Source organism: Rhea pennata, chromosome 14 (genome assembly GCF_028389875.1).
Source record: "Rhea pennata isolate bPtePen1 chromosome 14, bPtePen1.pri, whole genome shotgun sequence".
NCBI lineage: Eukaryota > Metazoa > Chordata > Aves > Rheiformes > Rheidae > Rhea > Rhea pennata.
The window spans coordinates 461,778-483,599 of NC_084676.1; the positions used below are offsets into that span (position 1 = coordinate 461,778).

The window sequence follows — 21,822 nt, forward strand, 5'->3', positions numbered from 1 at the left end:
TAGTTCATTCTTCTTGAACAGCTGGCAAGTTTTAATGTAGCAGAACCTGGGGCGTGGGAATGGGGAATGAAGCAATTGCTTGGTTCTCCAGGGCTTCCCAAGATAGAAGAGCTGAAGCATGTGGCTGTTGCAGAAAGGAAGCTGGCGGGTAGTGAGGGATAACCTTGTATGTTATCACCTGGATAGCAGCTGCCAGGAGCTTTCACTGTGGTCCAAATTCCAGAGCTGGGGAAGCAAGCTTCTGGTTCTGCTTTGGGCCATCCCAGACCTTAATGCTGTAGGAAGGCTGGTTGAACTGGAGCCTCCAAACTTTGGGCCTTTTGAATATTTATTAAGCATATAATGTCTCTGATTGCTGCCCAGGAGGCTCTTCTGCTCTGAGTCAGCATGCCAAGTCCTTGCCTTCCTGCAGTGCCACTGCTCCAGGGCTGTTGGCTCGGCTATGCTGGAGTTTCCCACACCAACCTCCAGGCCCTTTCTGCCTTTCCTCCTGGCCAGCTTTGCCTGCCCTAGGGCTCTGGGTGGCCAGGCCAGGCAGGCACTGGAAAGAGCTCAGACAGAAGGTTTTTCTGCAGACAGCTGGCATTTTTATGCTGATTTTTTTGCTCTGGCTGGAAAGCAGTGAGCGGGAGGCTTGGAAGCGAGGGTAAGAGTCTTTGCAAAGCCCAGCCAGGCTGACAGCAGGAATTGCTGACCTGAAGCAGGCAGGGATCCCAGCCCAGGGTGCTCTGCATGGGGAGCCTGGGGGTAAAGAGGAAACACCTGCCCCCCTGCCACGACCCAGTCTGTGATGGAGCAAAGGTCACCACCGCTGAGGGGGAAAGCAAGCTATAGGGCACCTCCTTAGACTATCAAACCAGCCCCTGGCTTTGGATCTGCTCCATGGGAGTGACATTGGCCAGCCACAGCTCCTTCCCTATCTGGGTGGTATCAGAGAGGAGGAAGATGCTCCCAGCACAGCTGGGGCGCTGGGTTGGCTGGGAGGGACAGTTCTCAGGGCAGGAGCTTTCTCAGTGCAAGCCACGCAGTACAGCATGGGGCCCATTGTGGGCATGGGGAAGAGTGCGGGCAGGCATCAGGACCGAGTCATGGTTTCCACATTGCCTGGAGCCCAGCTGCATCTGCACTTCTCTTTCAGTCCAAGGGTGTATTCTGGTCTGCTTTGCTCCTCTGCAGGCCCCTGGTGCAGGCTGGCTGCTCGGGACTGGTGATTCAATGGGACAAGAGAGATGGGAGATGCGTTTTGAAGATGGGGCAAGTGAAAAGCTAGCTGCATCCATGAGATAGCTCCCAACCTTGGTGATGCCCAACTCCTGTGAAAAGCCACAAGGTGCTCCTGGGGGACAATGTGTGCTGGAAGGTGCTAGGATTGCACCAAATATGCAGCAGTTTGGTGGCCTGGTGATCATCTGTGTAACAGCCAGTCTGTGTCCATGGTCCCTTAGATGGAAGCTCAGGCACAGGCACTGAGGCTGCCTGAGCAATGGAGAGAGGCACCTGGGTGCTGGGCCCCTCCAGGGGCTGCCTGAGTCTGTATCCCACTGGCACTGGTCTCTCTGGGCATGAGCCCCCAGATCCCCCAGCCCTGACTCTGCTGTCCACCTAGATAGGAGCTGGACATGCTGGCAGCCAGCTAAGCAAAGAGCTGGCTACAGCTACGCAAAGCGAGGTCTTGGGGAATGCAAGTTTCAGCCTCCCACTACCCTCCAGCAGCCTAGCCTTTTGCCTCCTCTGGCATGGAGCCAGGAGGAGAGGAGAGGAGAGGAGAGGAGAGGAGAGGAGAGGAGAGGAGAGGAGAGGAGGGGAGGGGAGGAAAAAGAAAACCCCCTTATATGTCACCAGCCACTGCATTTCCTGGCTCTCAAGTTGTCAAGCCCACTGGCCTCGGCTGCTGACTCCAGCACTGATTCACTGCTGTGACCTCTGGAGTCTCCCTTCACTTCCCTTTGACACCCGTGTGTGGTTTGGCTGCAGGTAAGGAACCTTGCTCCCAGTCACCAAGCACCATCACCTCGCTCTGCCCCAGGATGCCCCCGAATCCCCTCCCAGAGGCTGGCTCTGGTTTGGTGCTGGCAGAGGTCTCATGCTCTCAGAAGGGAGTCCTGCAGCCTGCAGAACACCTCCCCAAAGGACAGATCCTCCCCCAGACTGAGGTTTAAAGCTGAGAAACCTCCAAAATACCAACTTCAGATTTAATTTAATAACCAGTTCTCCTCATGCTCTAACACTTGCTCTCACCCATTTCTGTGGCTGCTCTTGGGTGCCTTCAGCCCTCATGGAACAACAGGGTTTGGATGCTAAAGGACATCGTGACCAAGACCAAGAAGCTGTGGCACTGCAGAGGTACAGCTCAGGACATGCCACACCCCACAGGGCCTGAGGTGAAGCAGTCAAAGGAAACCTCCAAAATTCATTGAATCATTCCCACTGCCTGTCTTTGGAAATGGACAGCAACAATCCTGCAAAAATCTCTCAGCTGATTTTCCTCCTGACAGATGTTTTTGGCCTCACATGGCTCATCACTCAACCACTGAGACCTAAGCTGGAGATGGACTTGCCAGCAAGCATGATGAGCCATGCTGCAAGGTAGTATCTCCTCTGGGTTTATTGCTGCAGCATACACAAGTCCCTCCAAGCACCCTTGGAGGGGGCACAGCTCAAGGTCTTGCACCATAGTGCACCAGCCCTTGTGGCATTGCACTTTCCAGTGAAGCTGGGTTCGGAATCCAGGTGCAATGGGTTGTCTCAGGGCTCACCAGATCCACTCTTTCTTGGAGCCATAGGGATGTTTAGATCTGGCCCAGGCTTGTTAGTCTGGGTCTGGAGGCGGGAAGCCAATATGTGCACCTTCTGGTGAGATGCTGTTCTTGCCTAACCTCGTGGGTGTGTGCAGGACTGTGCCTCACTCTGGCACGGCCCAGCTGCAGTTACAGATTGCTTCTTCACCTGGGTCCACCCAGAGATTTTCCAGCCTTGGCCTGGTCAGACTTCCCTCCCACGATATTGTCTCTCCTGACATAGCTCCGTGCCAGTGGTTGGGCCTTGGCCCTTCTGGTTTATTCCCCAGTGCCAAGGAGCTGAGAGGTGCAGGAGGAGGCTGCTTGGGTGGGAGGCACGTACAGTGGCTGAAGCTGCCCACTCCAGTTCCGAGCTCAGTGAGTAGCAGTGCTGGGGGCCCTATGGACAGGTAGTTGCGACCCCCTCAAAAGAGTTCAGGAAGGCATAGAAAAAGGCAGACCAGCTCTTGGAGCAAAGCTGAAGAGCTCCAGGTCTGCTCTCAGGCTTGCAAATCACCAGTGGCACATAGTAAAGCTGAGAAGGCAGGCAGAAGTTTGTCTTCATGGTGGTTGGGAGGGAGCATCAGAGTATCACAGAGTACTTATCCATGCTGAGACAGGAGGGAAGAGCTTGCTGGGGTCACCACATGGCAGATCCCCTGGGCTGAGGCACCATTGTTTACTCCTGTGCATCCCTCAGCCTTTTGCGCTATAAATTGCTAATGACTCAGGCAGCGGGACATCCACACTCCCCTGAGGAGGCCAGGTCACCGTCATATAGAATTGGCTGCTACAACTCTTCCTGCTATTCAGTGCAAGGCTTTCCTTTTCTCTGCAGGAAGTGTTATGTGCTGGACACACTGGGATCCACACGGTAGAGCAGCAGGAGGAACTGGATGACAACAACCATCAATGCATCAATAGTTGGAGGTCTTAGGCAGGGGGATCAAAGAGAAGTATCTCCACTATATCAAAAGCTTGTGGTTGAACCTGCGTAGATCATACATGGCTCCTCTGTGCATGGGAAAGGGAAATGGCAGGAGGCCATTTGGATTTGTCCTCATCTTGGGGCAGGTGCAGTGAGTTGCAATAGGAACTGCTTGTCCCTAAGGTTGGATATTTCATTCTGCTTTTAAATAAGGGTGTCCAAAGAGGTTCTCTCCTGTCTGCCTCTGACTACAGAATGGTACGCGGGGTATTTTAACTTTTGCTGCCTTCTCCAAAAAGACTTCTGATAGCCTCACCATGATCTCACCCCTTCTCCCAGCCTAGTTGGGCAAACTCCAAGGAAAACTCTGGGGCTGGAGGGAGTGATGATGATTCATTAATGGGTGCTTGTGTGGGTGAATCAGACCACATCAGTAAGGCAGCTCAGTGTCGGGGGTCACCAGGCAGCTGAAACAGCTTTCTCTGCATGAGACACCACACTGCCATCCAACCACATGCAAGAAATGGATTCCCCCTGGGCCTTTCACTGCACCAGCAGCATTAACTCAGTAACTCCATCAGGCAAGCACGTAGTGCTTCTCAACCTCCCCCTCAGCTCTTAATTGGATTTGAGACCGTTCGGCACTCCCAGCCCCAGACTGCTGCCATGTGCCCTTACATGCCTCCTACTTTCACTGCTGAAGCAGCTGCATTTCTGCAGAGGGTGAAGCGACCTGGCCTTTTTCCCTCCTGCAGCATCTCAGTGCCTGTCTGGATGACAGGGTCTGTGTCTGTGCCAGGTATTATTAATAAAGTAACAGTCTGGCTCTGGTTTTAGCTACTGTTACTGCTTTTTGATCTGTCCCTTGTGCTCCCCTGGCTTTAGGATCCTCTCCCAGGATCTGGCTGGGGGCCTTTCCTGTTCAGTGAGTAATGAGACAGGCAGCCCATGTTCTCTACTGTGTCTGGTACAAAGCCTTCCCTTAGCAGGACCTCTTGTAAGCTCGGCAGGGGCAGCCAGACTAGAGCCTGTCAGTAACAGATCACTTCCTCACTCTCAAGGTTTCTGTAGAGATGGCCTCACACAGCTGTTATGCACCAAATGGCAATACCGTAGCTAATCATTTAAGCAAGTAGTTCTTTCCCTTGGCACTGCATCTCAACTGACAGCTTAGCAGAAGGCTCAGACTCTACAACACACGAGACCCCTGGCTGCACAGCACTCCCTCATGTGACAGCGACTGTGCACTGGCATAGTTGTCCTAGTTGTGTCTGCATCTGGCAGTACCTGCAGACGGGGTTCAACCTACCAGTGCTGCCCAGCAGGACTTATGAGCTACGTAGTGCCAGAGGGAGGGAGTGGGTTGGGGTGGGGCATGTTGGAAACGGGGACCCTGAGGAGAGGAGGCTCCCAAGGGGAGGGACAGAGGGCAGGCGGGGACCGTGAGGTGGCGGGGGCCCTGGGGAGGGGACTCCGGGTCCTGCGCCCAGCGATCTCCCCACAGCAGCAGTGCCCTCAGACAGGGCCCCGAGGGCAGAGCGAGGCCCTGGGGGGGCCCTGCGCAGCCCCGGCACCACGGCCATGAGGACCCACAGGCAGACATGGGGCCCTGCCCCTCTGCCAGTGCAGGGCCTGCGGGGCAGTGCTGCCTCCTGCCGCTGCCTGTGGTGGGGACGGCTCAGGCAGGGCTGGGCCAGGCAGGGGATGGCTGGGTGAAGTGGGTCCAGGGCACCTATATGCACCTGGGGGCTGCTAGCATGGCCTTGGCTTGCTGGGCAGTGGCGACGCCTCAGTAGGCCACGGGAATGCCTTGCTGGGCGACAGGGACTCCTTGACACCTCTCTGAGACATGCCAACACCTTCCCAGGCAGCAGAGATATCTCAGGAGGCCACAGCAGCGCCCCATCAGGCAGCATGGACACCTCAGTGCCTCCCAAGGCTTGCTTGTGGTGGAGGTCACACAAGGCTGCTCTTAGGCTCCTAAGCACCACCAGACCTCACCTGCATCCACGTAGAGCCAGCCTGGGCTGTTAGCAGACTTCCACAGGATGGCGGATGAGGCTGGCATCAGAACCACACGATCTAGCTGTATATCGCATGGCACGGCAGGACAGTGTGGAACAAATGTCCATCCAACTATGCCAAAGAGCTTTGCCCCTGACCCAGAGGGCCTTCCCTGCCTACAATTGTGGTGACTCACACATTCAAAGCCTCTTGGCCAAGCTGCACATTTGGGAACTGGAACAAAACCTTGCTTTGGAAACAGGACGTTTATTGGCAGCCTGGAGCTGTGAAAAGCTCCTTCCAGTGAGGTTAAACAGTAATGAAGTTTATTGGAGAAAGGCAAATAAAGATCCTCTTTAACCAATGGATCTCACTGATGCATAAAACTTCCCTCCAATGTTGGCAGACCCTTTATAGATAAGGCATGGCCACTCATGTGAACACTTGCCCCCCTCCCCCTCTCCAAGATATCTTGATTACCAATTTCCTGTTCTGGTTGTGAATCAATTCCTTGCCAGCCCCATGATACTTTTAGCCTGGTTGCGTAGCACTGTACAAACAGTCAAACACACACACAGGCTTCATGAGTCCCTGTGTCCAGCAGGTAGGAACCTCAGTGCAATGATAGAGCCGGCATGCTGTCCCCAAGAGGGGTACCTGCAAGGGCTTGGCATCCTCTTGAGACAGCTTCAAAACCTCCTAGGAGATTGTAACCACACACTTGGTCCCCAAGAGAGGCTGAGACCCTCCATAGGAAGAGTAGCTCCATGTCCTCTGGTTTTCCTCCTCTTCCAAGGAATTTTCCACTTCATAAAGGCCACATCTCACTCATCCAATACAGCACCCACCTTCCTGCTGAACTGGCATGCTCAGGAACACCTGTATGGGATCAGCTCTTTGGGGTGACCTCACCAGACGCCACCTAGCAAGGCATCTCTGCTGCCCAGTGAGGTGTCCACATGGCCCAGCAAAACATCTGTGTGGCAATGAGGCATCTGTACAGCAAGGCATCTCCATGCCACAATTAAGCATTCCGTTGCCTAGCAAGGTGTCCCTGTTGCCTGGAGAGGTGTCCTCATGACTCAGCAAGGCATTTCTGTTGTCCAGCAAGGCATCTGTGGCGCTCACAAGGCATCCTCACTGCACCATGAAGCCACTATATGCCTTGCTGAGGAGTCCAGATGGCCAGGTGAGGCAACTGTGTGGCCTAGCAAGGTGTTCCAACACTCACTGGAGCATTTGCTCTGCCCGACAAGCATCAGTGCTGCCCGGTGAGGTGTCCCTGTAACCTGACGAGACACCCCTGATACTTGGCAATGCATCTGCCTAGCCTGGGGAGGCACTGAGGTGTCCATGCTGCCTGATGGGGCACTGCTGGTGGCCTCCTGAGACATCTCTGCTGCCTGGGAAGGTGTTGGCATGTCTCAGAGAGGTGTCAAGGAGTCCCTGTCGCCCAGCAAGGCATTCCCGTGGCCTACTGAGGCGTCGCCACTGCCCAGCGAGCCAAGGCCATGCTAGCAGCCCCCAGGTGCATATAGGTGCCCTGGACCCACTTCACCCAGCCATCCCCTGCCTGGCCCAGCCCTGCCTGAGCCGTCCCCACCACAGGCAGCGGCAGGAGGCAGCACTGCCCCGCAGGCCCTGCACTGGCAGAGGGGCAGGGCCCCATGTCTGCCTGTGGGTCCTCATGGCCGTGGTGCCGGGGCTGCGCAGGGCCCCCCCAGGGCCTCGCTCTGCCCTCGGGGCCCTGTCTGAGGGCACTGCTGCTGTGGGGAGATCGCTGGGCGCAGGACCCGGAGTCCCCTCCCCAGGGCCCCCGCCACCTCACGGTCCCCGCCTGCCCTCTGTCCCTCCCCTCAGCAGGGTCCCCTCTCCCAACTCGCCCCACCCCCTCCCTCCCGCGCATGCGCGCCACGATCCGGGCCTGCCCCCCCGGGGGGGGGGGCATCGCGCAGGCGCCCTGGCCACACAAGATGGCAGCGCCCGTGGACCTGGAGCTGAAGAAGGTACCGGGTTCCCCTTTTCCCGCACCGCGGTCCGGGGTCGCGTTCCGCCGCCCGCTGCGGGGGTCGGGCCGCCTCTGTGGCTTCAGAGTGTCTTCCCTCCCCCCCCCCCTCCTATTCGCGTCTGCCCGGGCAGAGCTCTGCGCGGCCGCTCGCTTTTGGGTGGCCTGGCAGCCCCTAGCCACCGTTCCTGCTCTCCCCCCCCTGCAGGCTTTCACGGAGCTCCAGGCCAAGGTTGTCGACACGCAGCAGAAGGTGAAGCTCGCCGACATCCAGATCGAGCAGCTGGGCAGGACCAAGAAGCACGCGCACCTCACCGACACGGAGATCATGACGCTGGTGGATGAGACCCGCATGTACGAGGGTATCGGAAGAATGTGAGTGTGGCCCTGGCCTGTGGGGTGAGTGGTGGGTGGCCTTGTCATTGTGCTCCTCCAGACCACTGAGAAAATGACTTGTGAGTGCCTTGGTTCCACCTTGTGCTGGTAGTCAGATAAGGTAGGAAGTACCTGGCAGCCTGGCTGTGTACCTCTCGCTCGTCTCAGTGCCTAAAGGGCCTACCAGCATCAGGCAAGAGCTTATCCACCAACTACAGGTCTACTTTATGAAGAGCATGCTGGCTGTGTCCCAGAACATTCATTCTTTTCAATTTACCATTCTGTTTTCATTTGCTGTTCCAGTGATCTTGCTGGGAATGCAGCGAGACTTTAGCTCTTGGGATGAGGTGCCAGCAGTCTTTGAGAAGGGCTGTTAGAATTTTTGTTGCCTATGAGTGCTTTTGCTTGTTGCCTTGCTCCCAGCCTTAATGGTCGTATTTGGACTGTCTGGGAATTTTGTAAGCTAGATCAGTGGAACAGGGTTCTAGTGACAAACTGCATGTTTGCAAGACTGTCACAGACCTGTCCAGCCATTCACGATGGAACACACCATTCCTGATATAAATTCTATCTAAAGCCTTGAAAAACACCCGTGCCCTTATACAATGTGTGTGGTCAGGGCTTTGCTTGCACAAATTTGCTGCAGAAATACTCTTTACAATGTCATGTCAGTGAATGTCACTGCGCCATGTTGCCCAGATTCTTTAAAGACTAGGAAGAGAGTGTGAGGCTTGTTTGCAGTCCCAGTGCCCCTGTAAAGAAAGAAGTACTTTGTGTTGGATAGTTGTCCAAATTCTTAGACTAGAATTAACGTGTTTTGATTGACACTGCACTTCTGTTTGACTTCAACAGCCTCTTATATAAGATTACACAAAAAGGTTTCAAAAGCTGAGAGTGCGTGCTTACTATGTAAACTAATGCTAACTTTCTACAGGACTTGAGAGTACTATGATTTTTCAGTTGTGTTGTGAGTTGGGTAACAGTGATGACAGTGCTTAGCTAGGGATGTGGTTTTGTGAAACACTAAATTTGATGTAATTGCTGCCAAAAGGGATGGTTTTGTCTACCTCTCTCCCTACCTGTGTTTCCTCTACCTTCTCTGTGTTGAAGTGGGTGATTGCACAACCATGCAGTGAGTTTGGTCAGCTTGCTGATTCAGCGGACAGTTAATTCACCAAAAATGCCCTGGTGTGCCTTCCATCTGATCACAGAATCTCTTGATGAAGTCTCAGAGACTGGGACTGGGAAGTGAGGAACGATGTGTGGATTGCATTTTGCTGTGAGTTTTCAGATGAAACCAATAGAAAAATGAAGTTGCACACAGACTTACAGAGGTGTACAGTGTGACAGAGTGTCCTTCTAATAAATTTTTGTCCTTCCTATAAACTTTTCCGTGCAGTTGAATTATATGTTAGTTTTGGTTGGGATGTTCGCAACTGGTGCCTCCAAAGGAAACAGGTTTTATCACCTTCCAAGAGGTGGAGTGACTGTGATATGGCCTGGGAGCAGGCTGCAGGTATAGAGTATGCTGATATTCAGAGCAGTATCACAAGACAGCTCATTAGGTTTCTATTTGGTTATGTTGGTTCTTTCTTTTTTCGTGGAAGGAGTAACAGAGCAGACAAACTAAGAGCAGAGGATAATTCTGGAAGTTCAACATTTATTATTGTTATTATTATTATTTTAATCTTAAAGCTAAATACTTCTGTATGGAGAAATCCCACAGGATAATTTAAAGGTATATATCAGTCTTTATGATAAATTAAAGTAGTATTGCTTGCAGATGACATAAGTGGCAAGTGGTATGAGTTCCTATGCTAGCTGAAGAGCATCATGCTGCTTCCTGTTTCTCTTCTATTTACGGGGCAGCTTCTTCCTTTGCTTCTTAAACCACTTACACTTTCTCTGTGTGCAGTAGCTGTCGGAGTGCCTATCTTTTGGGGAGTCTTACTTTGCCTTTCCATGGCCAGACAGGGTGGTATAGACCCTGATGGGCAGCCCTCTACTCTTCAGATAGCACCCTTACCATTCCTGAGGAATAATTTGCCTTATGACAGTATCTAATGACTGGATTCTTGATAGATTTTGTTGTGCCAGTCACTATGCAAATGCAGATTAAGAGAGTGTTCTTGCTCTAAATACTATTCACAGAATAGGTAAGGATGGAGGGGAGCTCTGGAGATCATCTAGTCCAACCACCCTGCTCAAGCAGGGTCACCTACAGCATGTTAGACAGGGTTGCATCCAGGCGGGCCTTGAATATCTCCAGAGAAGGAGACTCCACAACCTCTCTGGGCAACCTCTTCCAGGGCTCTGTCACTCTCACAGTGAAGAAATTCCCCCTCACATTCAGGCGGAACTTTCTGTGCTTCAATTTCTGCCCATTGCCTCTTGTCCTGTCACATGGCACCACTGAAAAGAGATCAGTCCCATCCTCTTGACACCCTCCCTTCAGGTACTTGTAGACATTGATAAGATCCCCCCTCAGTCTTCTCTTCTCCAGGCTAAAGAGGCCCAGCACTTGCAGCCGTACCTCATAGGGCAGATGCTCCAGCCCTCTGATCATCTTCGTAGCCCTACACTGGACTCTCTCCAGGAGCTCCATGTCTCTCTTGTACTGGCGAGCCCAGAACTGGACACGGTACTCAAGATGAGACCTCACCAGTGCTGAGTAGAGGGGCAGGATCACCTCACTTGACCTGCTGGCAACACTCTTCCTAATGCACCCAAGGACACCATTGGCCTTCCTGGCCACAAGGGCACATTGCTGGCTCATGGTCAACTTGTCATCCACCAGCACTCCCAGAGAAGACTGCAGTCCTTCTCTGCAGAGCTGCTCTCCAGCAGGTCAGCCCCCAGCTTGTACTGGGGCCTAGGGTTATCAATCCCTAGGTGCAGGACCCTGCACTTGCCCTTGTTGAACCTCAGGAGGTTCCTCTCCACCTAACTCTCCAGCCTCTCCACGTCCCTCTGAATGGCAGCACAGCCCTCAGGTGTGTCAGCAACTCCTCCCAGGTTGGTATCATCAGCAAACTTGCTGAGGAGACACTCTGTCCCCTCCTCCAGGTCACTGATGAAAAAATTGAACAGGATGGGACCCAGTACTGAGCCCTGGGCGATTCTACTAGCCACAGGCCTCCAACTAGACTCCACACCACTGATGATGACCCTCTGAGCTCTGTCATTCGTTCACTGAGTGTTTTATTTTTTTACTACTTTTCCCCTTTTTTACCTTGATATCATAGTATTTCCAAATTCTGCTTATTCTAACCAGGGGACTGCCGTCTTTCAAATTAGTGTTGTGTTGTTGTAAGCTCTGGGTCACACTTTGGTGTGAAGATCTCACATCAGGGACACAAGATTCTTCCTGTAACCACTTCTGACCACTAGTAGAGAATCTGTTGCTGAAATTCAGGCATTTGGCAAAGCAGACCAGGGAAGCACTTGGAACAGGAGCTAATTCAAGGGCAGTTTGCTGTCTTGTGGTCCAGAGCAGACCAAAGGAAGAGATTGCCAGAGTTCTTCTGGCTGCAAAATCCATGTTCTGTGGAGTGAAATTGCAAGTTTTTAATGCATTTACATCATTTGCTTGCATAGGTATGGGAGTCTAGTCACGGAAGGGATATTTGTAATTTCAACACTTGTGATTTTATTTGCACAGCTTAGCATCAGCCAACATGACCAAAAAGAGGTGTAGATGTTCTCTGTAAATAATATTAGAGTTCTAGCAGATTTCAGTTATCCAGAAAAGATAAATGTCTGCATCAGCATTAGCTCCGGTTACCTGTGCTCTTCTGATTCTTGATTCTTGCTTGAATAGCTAAATTCTGGGAAGTAGGCTTTATGCTTCTAGTCCTGTGCTCAAGTTAATTTTGCCTTTTTTTTTTTAACCCATTTAAGCTGCTACTTAGAGTCTAGTTCTTGACAGAGTATCTTTATCTTTTCTTCAGCTGCAGTAGCTTGGGATGTGTGTATGGGGGTAAGTAATACATACATTTGAAGTGTCTTATCTTGTAGAATAAGACACTGATCTTCCATGGAAGTGGAAGAATTGAGAAATTGTAGTAATGTGCTGCACTGTGAAAGGAAGTCTGCATAGTTTGGTGCTCACTTCTGCACTACTTGGAAAGCAGTTCTGTGGTTTCTGCTCTCTGAACTGTGAGCCTGTTTCCGTTCTGAGGGGCTCTCTCTGCACCACTGGGGAATGTGAGAGTCCATTTGTCATCTCTGTACTTGTTCTTTTTGCTTTGTAGTGTGTGTAACACAAAAAGAGTGAACAGGCCAGCTTTACTGGCCTCCACATGCGGTGCTCCATTTACTTTTACTACAACTATATTTGGTTTAACGAAAGAAATGTCAGTGTCACATAGTATGAGACGATGAATTGCTGTATACTGTACATATCCAAGAGGCTGGGATATCATCTGAGTGGTGGCATCTTGCCAAATACATTTCAGTTCTGTTACTTCATGCTCTTTCAAAAGGTCTGTTACGTAGCCTGAGACAACTACCACTGTGTTGGACTTCTGCTGCTTAAGCTGTCTGTGAACTGATATCATCATATTGCTTTGGGAACTATGCTGAAAGTTTAAGCTTCAGAATTCTGTCTGAATATTTGAGACCTTTTCTTTTACATTCTTCTAACCTGTAAATAATGATCTTATCCAGGTTATGGAAGAAAAATGAGACACTTACACTAGACAGAATGAGAAAAGCACTGCAGTTTTTCTTGCCAGGGATACCAAAATGGATACTGAGTTTCAGGCTGATATTGCTTTATCATCAGTTTAATTCTACAACAGATGGAAAAGTATTTAAGAAAATGCCTAAGGAAGTAAAAATCAAGCAAATAGTGTAGCACAACTTCATTTTCAAGGTTTTGTGCAGGTGTAATATTTTATGGGGACAGCTGTAGTAATCTGATTTTGACAAGTTATTTTGAGAGCAGATTTATAAACATGTTCCTAATTTTAGTGTGCTTTTGGGGTTTGTTTGAAAATAAGACATAATACCTCATGGTAAGCTCGCTTTCCTTCACCCCTGAAGACTACAATCACTATTGCCAATCACTCTTGCCATGACACTTTTTCTTACCATGACAGCTGCAATAGTTGCAAGGTGGATTTTTTTTTTGCTTGTTTTTTGTTTTTTCCTTCTTTGGAAAGGGGGAAGTGGCTCTTTAATTCTACCAGCATGGCTCTTTGTGGAGTATGGTAGCTGTACCATGTTTCCTGCTCACATTTCAATAGTTCCCAAAAAACCGAAGGGCATGCAAGGCTTAATCTTTATGGTTTAGCTACTAACTATAGGTCAGTTTATGAAACCCGAGTAGCTTTCCAGTACCCCTCTCCTTGGGCACATTTTTTTCAGAGTTTAGTACCGAACCCCAGCTGCTGACAAGCTGGCAGGTGCTACAAAGTTTAAATGAATCCCAGGGACAAGCATATAGAACCAGCCTCTGGTCAATATGTAAATAATAAACATGAAACTCCCCTATCTTGCTGTTGAAAAAGTGAAGTTTTTATTTTCAGCACTGTCCAGTGTGTCTAGTAAGTAGAATCAAACACTCAACAGTGAAGAAAGGACAAAATAGGTGATGTGCTGCTTGCTACTCAGCTGCTTTTTATGCTGTATATTGAATGAGGCAGGGGCACTGGCAAACAGTACGTGTGGAATCGAAGGCTGCATGTCATGATACATGTGCATAAGTGAACAGGATTTATATTACACATTTGTGTTTTTATTTTAGCTTTTTCTAATTTTGAAGTGCATGTTTTTTGATTTTTTTTTCCCTTTTTTTAGTTTCTCAGCCTGAATAGTGTTCTTCAGAGTATATTTATGATTGTGTATATAAAAGGTTGTAGAATCTCTTTAGGAAGGTGCTGCAGAAAGCAAAAATCAGACTGACTTGCACATAGATAATCCAGAAGATGACTGTACGTGTCTCTTTAAGATGAGTAGTAAAGTATGTGGTAGCAGTTGCCATCCTTCTCTTGGCTGACCAGTACTGTGAGAGAGCAGATAAAGAATTTGTCAGTGGGTTTTGCAGTTAAATACTGAAAATAGTGGGATGTTGGGAGTCTTGACTCTTGAATTTCATGATCAGAAAGGGAGCTTGTTCTGGTGGACACAGACTCCTTCTCCAACTTCATCTACTCTGGTTTCCCAAATACACTTATTCCCCTCATCCTCCCCCAGCACACACAGTTAGATCTTATTCCTGCTGTCCTGGGTGCTTGACTGTAATCTCTCAGATATCTTGGTCCAGTTATAGCTTCCTACCCTGCTGGTCTAAATAGTTCCTCCATGAAGTATTGAAATTTCAGAGAAGAAGAGATTGCCGTGGCCTGCATACAAACTGAGTATGTGCCTAGTTCTTGGAAGTATCTGCATTTCTTAAAATGAGCTTTAGTCAGAGAGCTGGTGTCCAGTGGGCACATCCAGTCAATGCTGATCAAAGGTATAAGCAACAGAAAGAAGTGCTTTACAATGAAAATAATAGATGCTTTACTCAGCCCTACTTAAAATAAGCCTGTCAATTTAACACACCCACCCACCTCTTGCACATTGTGATAGAAGTCAAGAGAGCAACTGATACTACTTTAGTGATGCTTGTCTATCTTGCCTCGAGGCATTTAACTCTTTAGGAACATATTTCTCTTGGATCTAGGAGGATGACATTCAAACAAATCTGTCCTGTTGATCTTTTGTGTATCACTGCCTTTCTCACTGCTTGTTACCTAGGCAATAGAGAAGAAGGAGCTACCTGAATAAATGTAAAAGAGGTAAAATTGAAACCAAGGAGAATAAAAGGAACAGAATATGAGATAAATTTCTCCTGTGAACTGCCATGGTGGCTACAAGAGATGGTTTGATCTGCCGTGGTCTGCAGGCAGTGTAAATGCCGAAGCCTAAAAGACGTCTTGCACTTTGCAGATCAACAATTTGGATTTCAAGCAGACTGTCATGGGAAATTGTTGCAGTGGTGCAGAGTTCTCATTGGTTATGTGCTTTGCAAGTATTATATGCTTTGAGGAGCTTGAAATGTCCCTGCTTCTGTGGTTTGCAGTGCCAAATGACTTGGGAGGAAGGGGGGAAGGGGCGGGGGGGGGGGAAAGGCTGTCTTATTTCTGAAGTCTTCAAAGCACTTGAAGTTTCAGAAGAGTTATATTTTAAGGAACTTACTGCTATTTTAACTTTTAGTGGATTTAAAGTATTGTATTTTGAAGTTTCCCCCACTCCCCATAGGAAGTGTTGAAATCAGGCATTAGAGTCCCTGGGAAATACTCGGTGTTGGACCGTCTTTTTCAGACTTTTTCTTTGTTTGGCGTGGGAACTTAAATTCTGTTGTCCTGTGGCAGAGAAGCATGCCAAATCATTGGACCAAAGGGATTCTGGGGGAATCCCTGTCTTGCTTGAGGAAGCCGTTGCCAACAGTATCAAGAGATATCTAACTGTTGGGACAGGGTAGCCCAACATTAAGGGCTCACTGCTGTCATGGGGAGATATACAGGAGCAGCTGCCAGTCTGATATGCGTATGTAAGTATGATATATTAAAATTTATTGTATGGAACAGGCTTGATATGAGTAACTTAGCTCAGGTGGTTAGACCATGGTGCTAATAATGCCAAGATTGCGGGTTTGATCCCTGTACAGGCCACTCGTTTGAGGGTTGGACTAGATGATCTCCAGAGGTCCCTTCCAACCTTACCGATTCTATGATTCTATGAGAGAACCAGATCAGGGTGTCCTCTGGCGGTGATTCAACCTCTGACTTACTTTCAAGAGCTAGCTCCAGGTCCTTGCTTGAAATCAAGAGGAGGAGGATTTAAGTCACTTCTCCTGCATCAAAGCACTGAAGTAACATATGAGGAAGCCGACGCTTCCTGGTGATGAGAATCCCGTTTTAAATGAGTTTAATGCAGAGAGTTGAGAGCCCAAGCACTAGATTCAGGAATACTGCAGCTACTGTCTCTCCTCTCCCCCTTTCCCTCCCAAGCTATTTGCTGAGTTCACAGAATGTGTCACTGGTACAAAAATGCGGCTTCTGGGGGAGAAATGATTTGCCAAGACAATGTCTCGCTTTTTTTGGTCAACGAATGCTAATTCTAGAAAGTTTGTTCTTGGTGATTAAAACAATTACACTGTTGTTTCCTAATGCTAGCTGATTTAACTCGAGCATTTAGGCCTGTCTTGGCGTTAATGTTGCATTTGATTTCAAAAGCGATACAGCCTCCTTTGTTCAAGTCCTGTTTCAGTTCTTAGTGAAGGACATTCTGTTAAGGATGTGAAACATCAGTTTGCCAGTTGACGTGCAGTGGTATTTCTGTGTCACTTCTTCATTCGTTACTACAAAATTCACCTTTCTGATCATTCTGATCACAGAAGAGTTACGAATAAAAATACTTCTTTTTATTATTTTTTAACAGAGATACCTTTAGGATTAGTTGACCAGGTGCTCAGACTAACTTCTGCTTGCTAGATTTCCCCTAAACGCCTGCACATTTGAGGGGTGCGTGCATATGTGCTTGTATATGTGCACATATATATTTTAAGAGCTATTCTTCCTTAGGAATTCGTGGCTAATTCTTGGAAGTACTGGGGACTTTAGAAATGAATCGTGACTTCCTGTTATCAGAAGTATTATTTCTGTTTTCTGCAGCTTACAACTTTCAAGTTTAGCGCAAAATAAGCTGCAAAAATCCATCGGAAGTACATACCCTAGTAGACCTGCTGTAGTCATTTGACTTTGCTTTGCTTAAACAGGTCATCATTGCGACATATTAAAAATTGCAGTAAAGAGAAAATCATTAGAGAAAAGGTGAGGAAAAGCTATGATTGTAGCTTGTGTGTTTGTAAACCACAGTCAGTCATATTTGCATTGCTTTCCTCATGTGGTTTGAATCCCAAATGTTTATGTTTTATTCCTGTTTATTAAAGAGCAGACATTTGCTCCTTTTCTTTTTTTCTTCTCTTAATTCCATTTATCTTGAATGAGTCTTCAAAAAGAACATGTGATGCCCTTTAAAAGCTGACCGCAGTACTATCTCATTATTTTTGGTTGCACTATATTTAATACAAACTTAAAAGGTGTATTCCTGCTTTCTCTTTTTAAAGAACCAAGTATGAACAATGGTATAAATCTACCATCTAGTTAAGTGTCTGGCAATGCAGAAACTGCTGTTTGCAAGATGTGTTGCTATCTTGGTGTGGGGTAATGTAATATGCTGTAGCTATTGACAGATACCCTTCCCCCTCCACCTCCCCCCCAAAAAAAAGAAAAAGAAAAAAAAAGGCTCAATGTAAACATCACCTCAGATGCAGAACAAAAACTGTTGACCCTCAGCTGGGCAAGGGGTATGTGCTGGGTCAGATCTCGGGGAGTTTTGAGGAAGCAAAGAGTATCACAATTTTTCTTTCTTTTCCTTTAGCTCCTTACGGTAAATAGATTTATGGCTTACACAGCCATCTGAGTAAAAGTTACCTTTGTTGTTGCCTACTTAAGGCTCAATCTGGAATGCTTCCAGTGCTGTTAATCCTGCTCTCTGCTTGTGCTCCAGGGCTGTCGGGCTTGGTGTGCACAGGTATTGCTCCCCACTGGGTTACTGCCAGCACGCTTCAATAGATATGCCTCCTTCTCAAACACGTCTTTAAACCTGATGCAGATCTAGCTCTGAGTGCAGTAGTAAAATGACATGTTACAAGCTACTGCTTGTAAGATGCATTTGTATATAATCCTCCCAACATAGTCTGTAGGATTTGTTTTGCTTTAAGGTATGTGCTAATTGGGGAGGGAAAAATACTTATGTTTAGCTATATTGAGAATGTCCCAATGAGACAACTGGCCACTAAAATAAAAGCAAACATAGGAACGGCTTCAACTAATCCACTCCAAGTAAGCTGCTTCAGGAGCTCTGGCCAAGGGATGTGATCTGTTGAATGAGAAATTCAAAATCAGACTGAAAAATATGAAACTCTTAGAGACGAGTGTTGGCAGCACAAATTATAGTTAGTCATGGATTTACTTTTTTATGTATATATTTTGATTGTTTGCCTTGCTTGGAACTGGATAATTCAACTGGGATGTCTAAAAGTGGAATCTGCTAGGGGTGTAAGTAGTGCCTGTTATGAAGTGCCTAGGGAATAATTTTTTGAAGTATAGGCAAGACCCTAGGAAAGCGGAGGGGGCTTTTTGGGTGCTTGTAGTCACGAACAGCTGGCTTCTGTTCCAATCAAGTTAGATTGCTTGGGGATCAGCTCGTTGGAAGCCTCTCTTCCATTGGCTTTGAACAGTACTTAAAATGCATTAATCCCCTACTGAGTACGCTCAAAGCTTGAAGAGCAGTGCAAGTTCAGAATTAAAAAGCATCTTTAAATAGATAAGGGCATGACTGGGCTTAGTGGAACTTTTCACATGGAGTAGTCTAATAGAAATGCTTGCTTTCAAGAAGCAATATATAAAATCTAAATGGCTGTGCTGCGTTATAACACTTAACAGCATTTTTTTAACTATAAAAATGTGTTAAAAGAGTCTTAAGGCTTTGTACAGAGGTGTTAGTTTTTCTTTTCGATATTTTAATTTACACTTCGGCATGCAGTTTCCCAAACTCGATGGTCTGTAAAGCTGAAGTTATTGTGACCCTTGTGTGAACTGGGAGCCGGACTGAACAGATTTTTAGCTCTGTCATTCGGCAAAATAATACTGGAGCTTTCCCACCTGTAAAACTGCTTCTCTTTGAGGTTAGGCAGAAGATATATATATTACCATCAGGCAGTGGGAAAGTTAAGATTTCCTGGGCACCTCACACAGGTTCCTGCAGCAATCGAAGTGACCTGAAGTGGGATGTTGCAAATTGGCCAGAAGAAATCCTGTGGCCTGCTCTGTGACTTCTTCCCTGCTGATTTTAATATTTGCTTTGCTGTCAGAGGACGTGATAGCTAGCTGTTGCTGCCGGCCCAAGCCCGGGACTGACTTAGCCTGGTCCATGGGGCAGGTATATTCAGGGCAGTTAGAGCATCCAGGCTCTGGTCTAACTTCTAAAGTGCTTTCCTGAGCAAAATACCCAGTGCTGGTTCCTACCGATCTGTTGTGAACAGCTCCCTATGAAGGTAACACATGACTCAAGTTGTTACTTCAGAATCCAGAAGCTATAAAGCTTTCCAAAGAAATGGTAGCAAAATTATATATAAAACTGTTGGCAATCGGCCTGTTTCTTTTCTCATTCTTAGAAATACCTGAACCATCTTACCTAAATAGAAGGTGAAGAGCAGCCAAAGTGCTTGTATTTGGGACGCATACCTAATGCTGAAAGTTTCAGCTGTAAGGTTGAAGTTGTAAGCAATTTAAAACAGGGGCTCTTGATGGAAAATCTTAACTGTGGGCATCACTGTGGCTCCGCCTGTAGTAACTTGCATGTCATAGTACCAGGCTGGCTTGTGCTGAACATAACCTCATTTGCTCCATATGTGGAGCAATATGTGCTCCATAACCTCATTTCTTAGCAGATGAATATTTCAGTATCTAGTATTATGCTTTAAAGTCAAATAAACAGTTACATTTTGGTATAAACAAACTGAGTTATGGAATTACTTACCCTCTATGAACAGCCCTTTGTGGGTGTGTACATGTGATACAAAGGAGCAAACGGATGACAAAGTTAATAGCATTGCTGACTAGTGTAACTAGAGCCTGAAGACCGTTTTGGCCAGAGTGTAAGGGAGTGCTGTATAAACATCTTACAAATGGGGCATCATATCTACAAACTGAAAATCGGGAAGGGGTCAGAGATATTTTCAGAGGGAAACAAGCAACTAGTCTCATAAAGAGAGTGTAAATCACTTGCTCTAAGAGAAATAAAAAGTCTGATGTGGAGCTAGCAGAGGGCTGCAGGGAATAAAATAGAAACAAGTATTTAGAGTGAGGTTTCTCTTTTAATTTCCTTGTACTCTGTTTTTGTTCCCAGGGACTAGGGAAAATGTGGGCCCGCTACTGAATGGGGTGGGGGTCCTGGTGACAAAGGATACAGAGAAGGCAGAATTACTGAATGCCTTCTTTGCTTCAGTCTTCACTGCTAAGGGCAGCCCCTAGGAATCCCAGAGCCTGGACTTGAGGGAGAAAGTCCAGAGAAAGGAAGACTTTCCTTTGGTTGAGGAGGATAGGATTAGAGACTTTCTGGACAGACTAGACATCCACAAATCCGTGGGCCCGGATGGGATGCACCCACGGGTACCGAGGGAGCTGGCAGATGTTGTTGACAGGCCGCTCTCCATCAACTTTGAAAAGTCCTGGAGAACTGGAGAGCTCCCTGAGGACTGGAAGAAAGCCTATGCCACTCCAGTCTAAAAAAGGCCAAGGAGGAGGACCCAGGCAACTACAGGTCGGTCGGCCTCACCTCCATCCCTGGAAAGGGGATGCAACAGCTCATTCTGGATGTCATCTCCAGGCATATGGAGGAAAAGAAGGTGATCAGGAGTAGCCAGCATGGATTCACCAAGAGGAAATCCTGCTTAACCAATCTGATAGCCTTCTACGATGGAATGACTGGCTGGTTAGATGAGGGGAGAGCAGTGGACATTGTGTACCTTGACTTCAGCAAGGCTTTTGACACTGTCTCCCATAACATCCTCCCAGATAAGCTCAGGAAGTGTGGGTTAGACGAGTGGACAGTGAGGTGGATTGAGAACTGGCTGAAAGACAGAGCTCAGAGGGTTGTCATCAGTGGTGTGGAGTCTAGTTGGAGGCCTGTGGTGTCCCGCAGGGCTCAGTACTGGGTCCCATCCTGTTCAACATTTTCATCAATGACCTGGAGGAGGGGACAGAGTGTCTCCTCAGCAAGTTTGCTGATGATACCAAGCTGGGAGGAGTGGCTGACACACCAGAGGCCTGTGCTGCCATTCAGAGGGATGTGGAGAGGCTGGAGAGTTGGGTGGAGAGGAACCTCCTGAGGTTCAACAAGGGCAAGTGCAGGGTCCTGCACCTAGGGATTGATAACCCTAGGCCCCAGTACAAGCTGGGGGCTGACCTGCTGGAGAGCAGCTCTGCAGAGAGGGACCTGGGAGTGCTGGTGGATGACAAGTTGACCATGAGCCAGCAATGTGCCCTTGTGGCCAGGAAGGCCAATGGTGTCCTTGGGTGCATTAGAAAGAGTGTTGCCAGCAGGTCAAGGGAGGTGATCCCGCCCCTCTACTCAGCCCTGGGGAGGCCTCATCTTGAGTAGTGCATCCAGTTCTGGGCTTGCTAGTACCAGAGAGACGTAGAGCTCCTTTCGGTTGTGCCATGTGACAGGACAAGAGGCAATGGGCAGAAATTGAAGCACAGAAAGTTCTGCCTGAATGTGAGGGGGAATTTCTTCACTGTGAGAGCGACAGAGCCCTGGAAGAGGTTGCCCAGAGAGGTTGTGGAGTCTCCTTCTCTGGAGATATTCAAGGCCTGCCTGGATGCAACCCTGTCTAACATGCTGTAGGTGACCCTGCTTGAGCAGGGAGGTTGGACTAGATGATCTCCAGAGGTCCCTTCCAAGCTCACTGATTCTATGATTTTATTGTATGATCTCAAGCTGGAGGAGAGAACACTGTTTTTTTGAGTCCTTAGGATGTTGTAAAGTGAAGCCACATATTTGATTAGTTAACTATGGCATTGGCTTTACAGATTCAACTTCGGCGAAGTCGGCCTTTGGCAGGTTGCATGACGGTAAGAAGAGCGAATGTGCAGCTGTAAGGTTGGGAACTTGGC

At 48.1% G+C, this 21,822-nt stretch overlaps 1 protein-coding gene across 1 annotated transcript in view; it reads left to right on the forward strand.

Annotated features, from left to right (window-relative positions):
• Positions 1 to 7,607: 7,607 nt before the first annotated feature.
• Positions 7,608 to 21,822, forward strand: part of PFDN1 (prefoldin subunit 1) — a 36,051-nt gene continuing 21,836 nt past the window's right edge. Inside the window, exons 1-2 of the mRNA XM_062587377.1 lie at positions 7,608 to 7,715; positions 7,923 to 8,089. Coding sequence (XP_062443361.1) covers positions 7,614 to 7,715; positions 7,923 to 8,089 — 269 coding nt within the window. The 5' untranslated portion in view covers positions 7,608 to 7,613. The remainder of the gene's footprint in view (positions 7,716 to 7,922; positions 8,090 to 21,822) is intronic.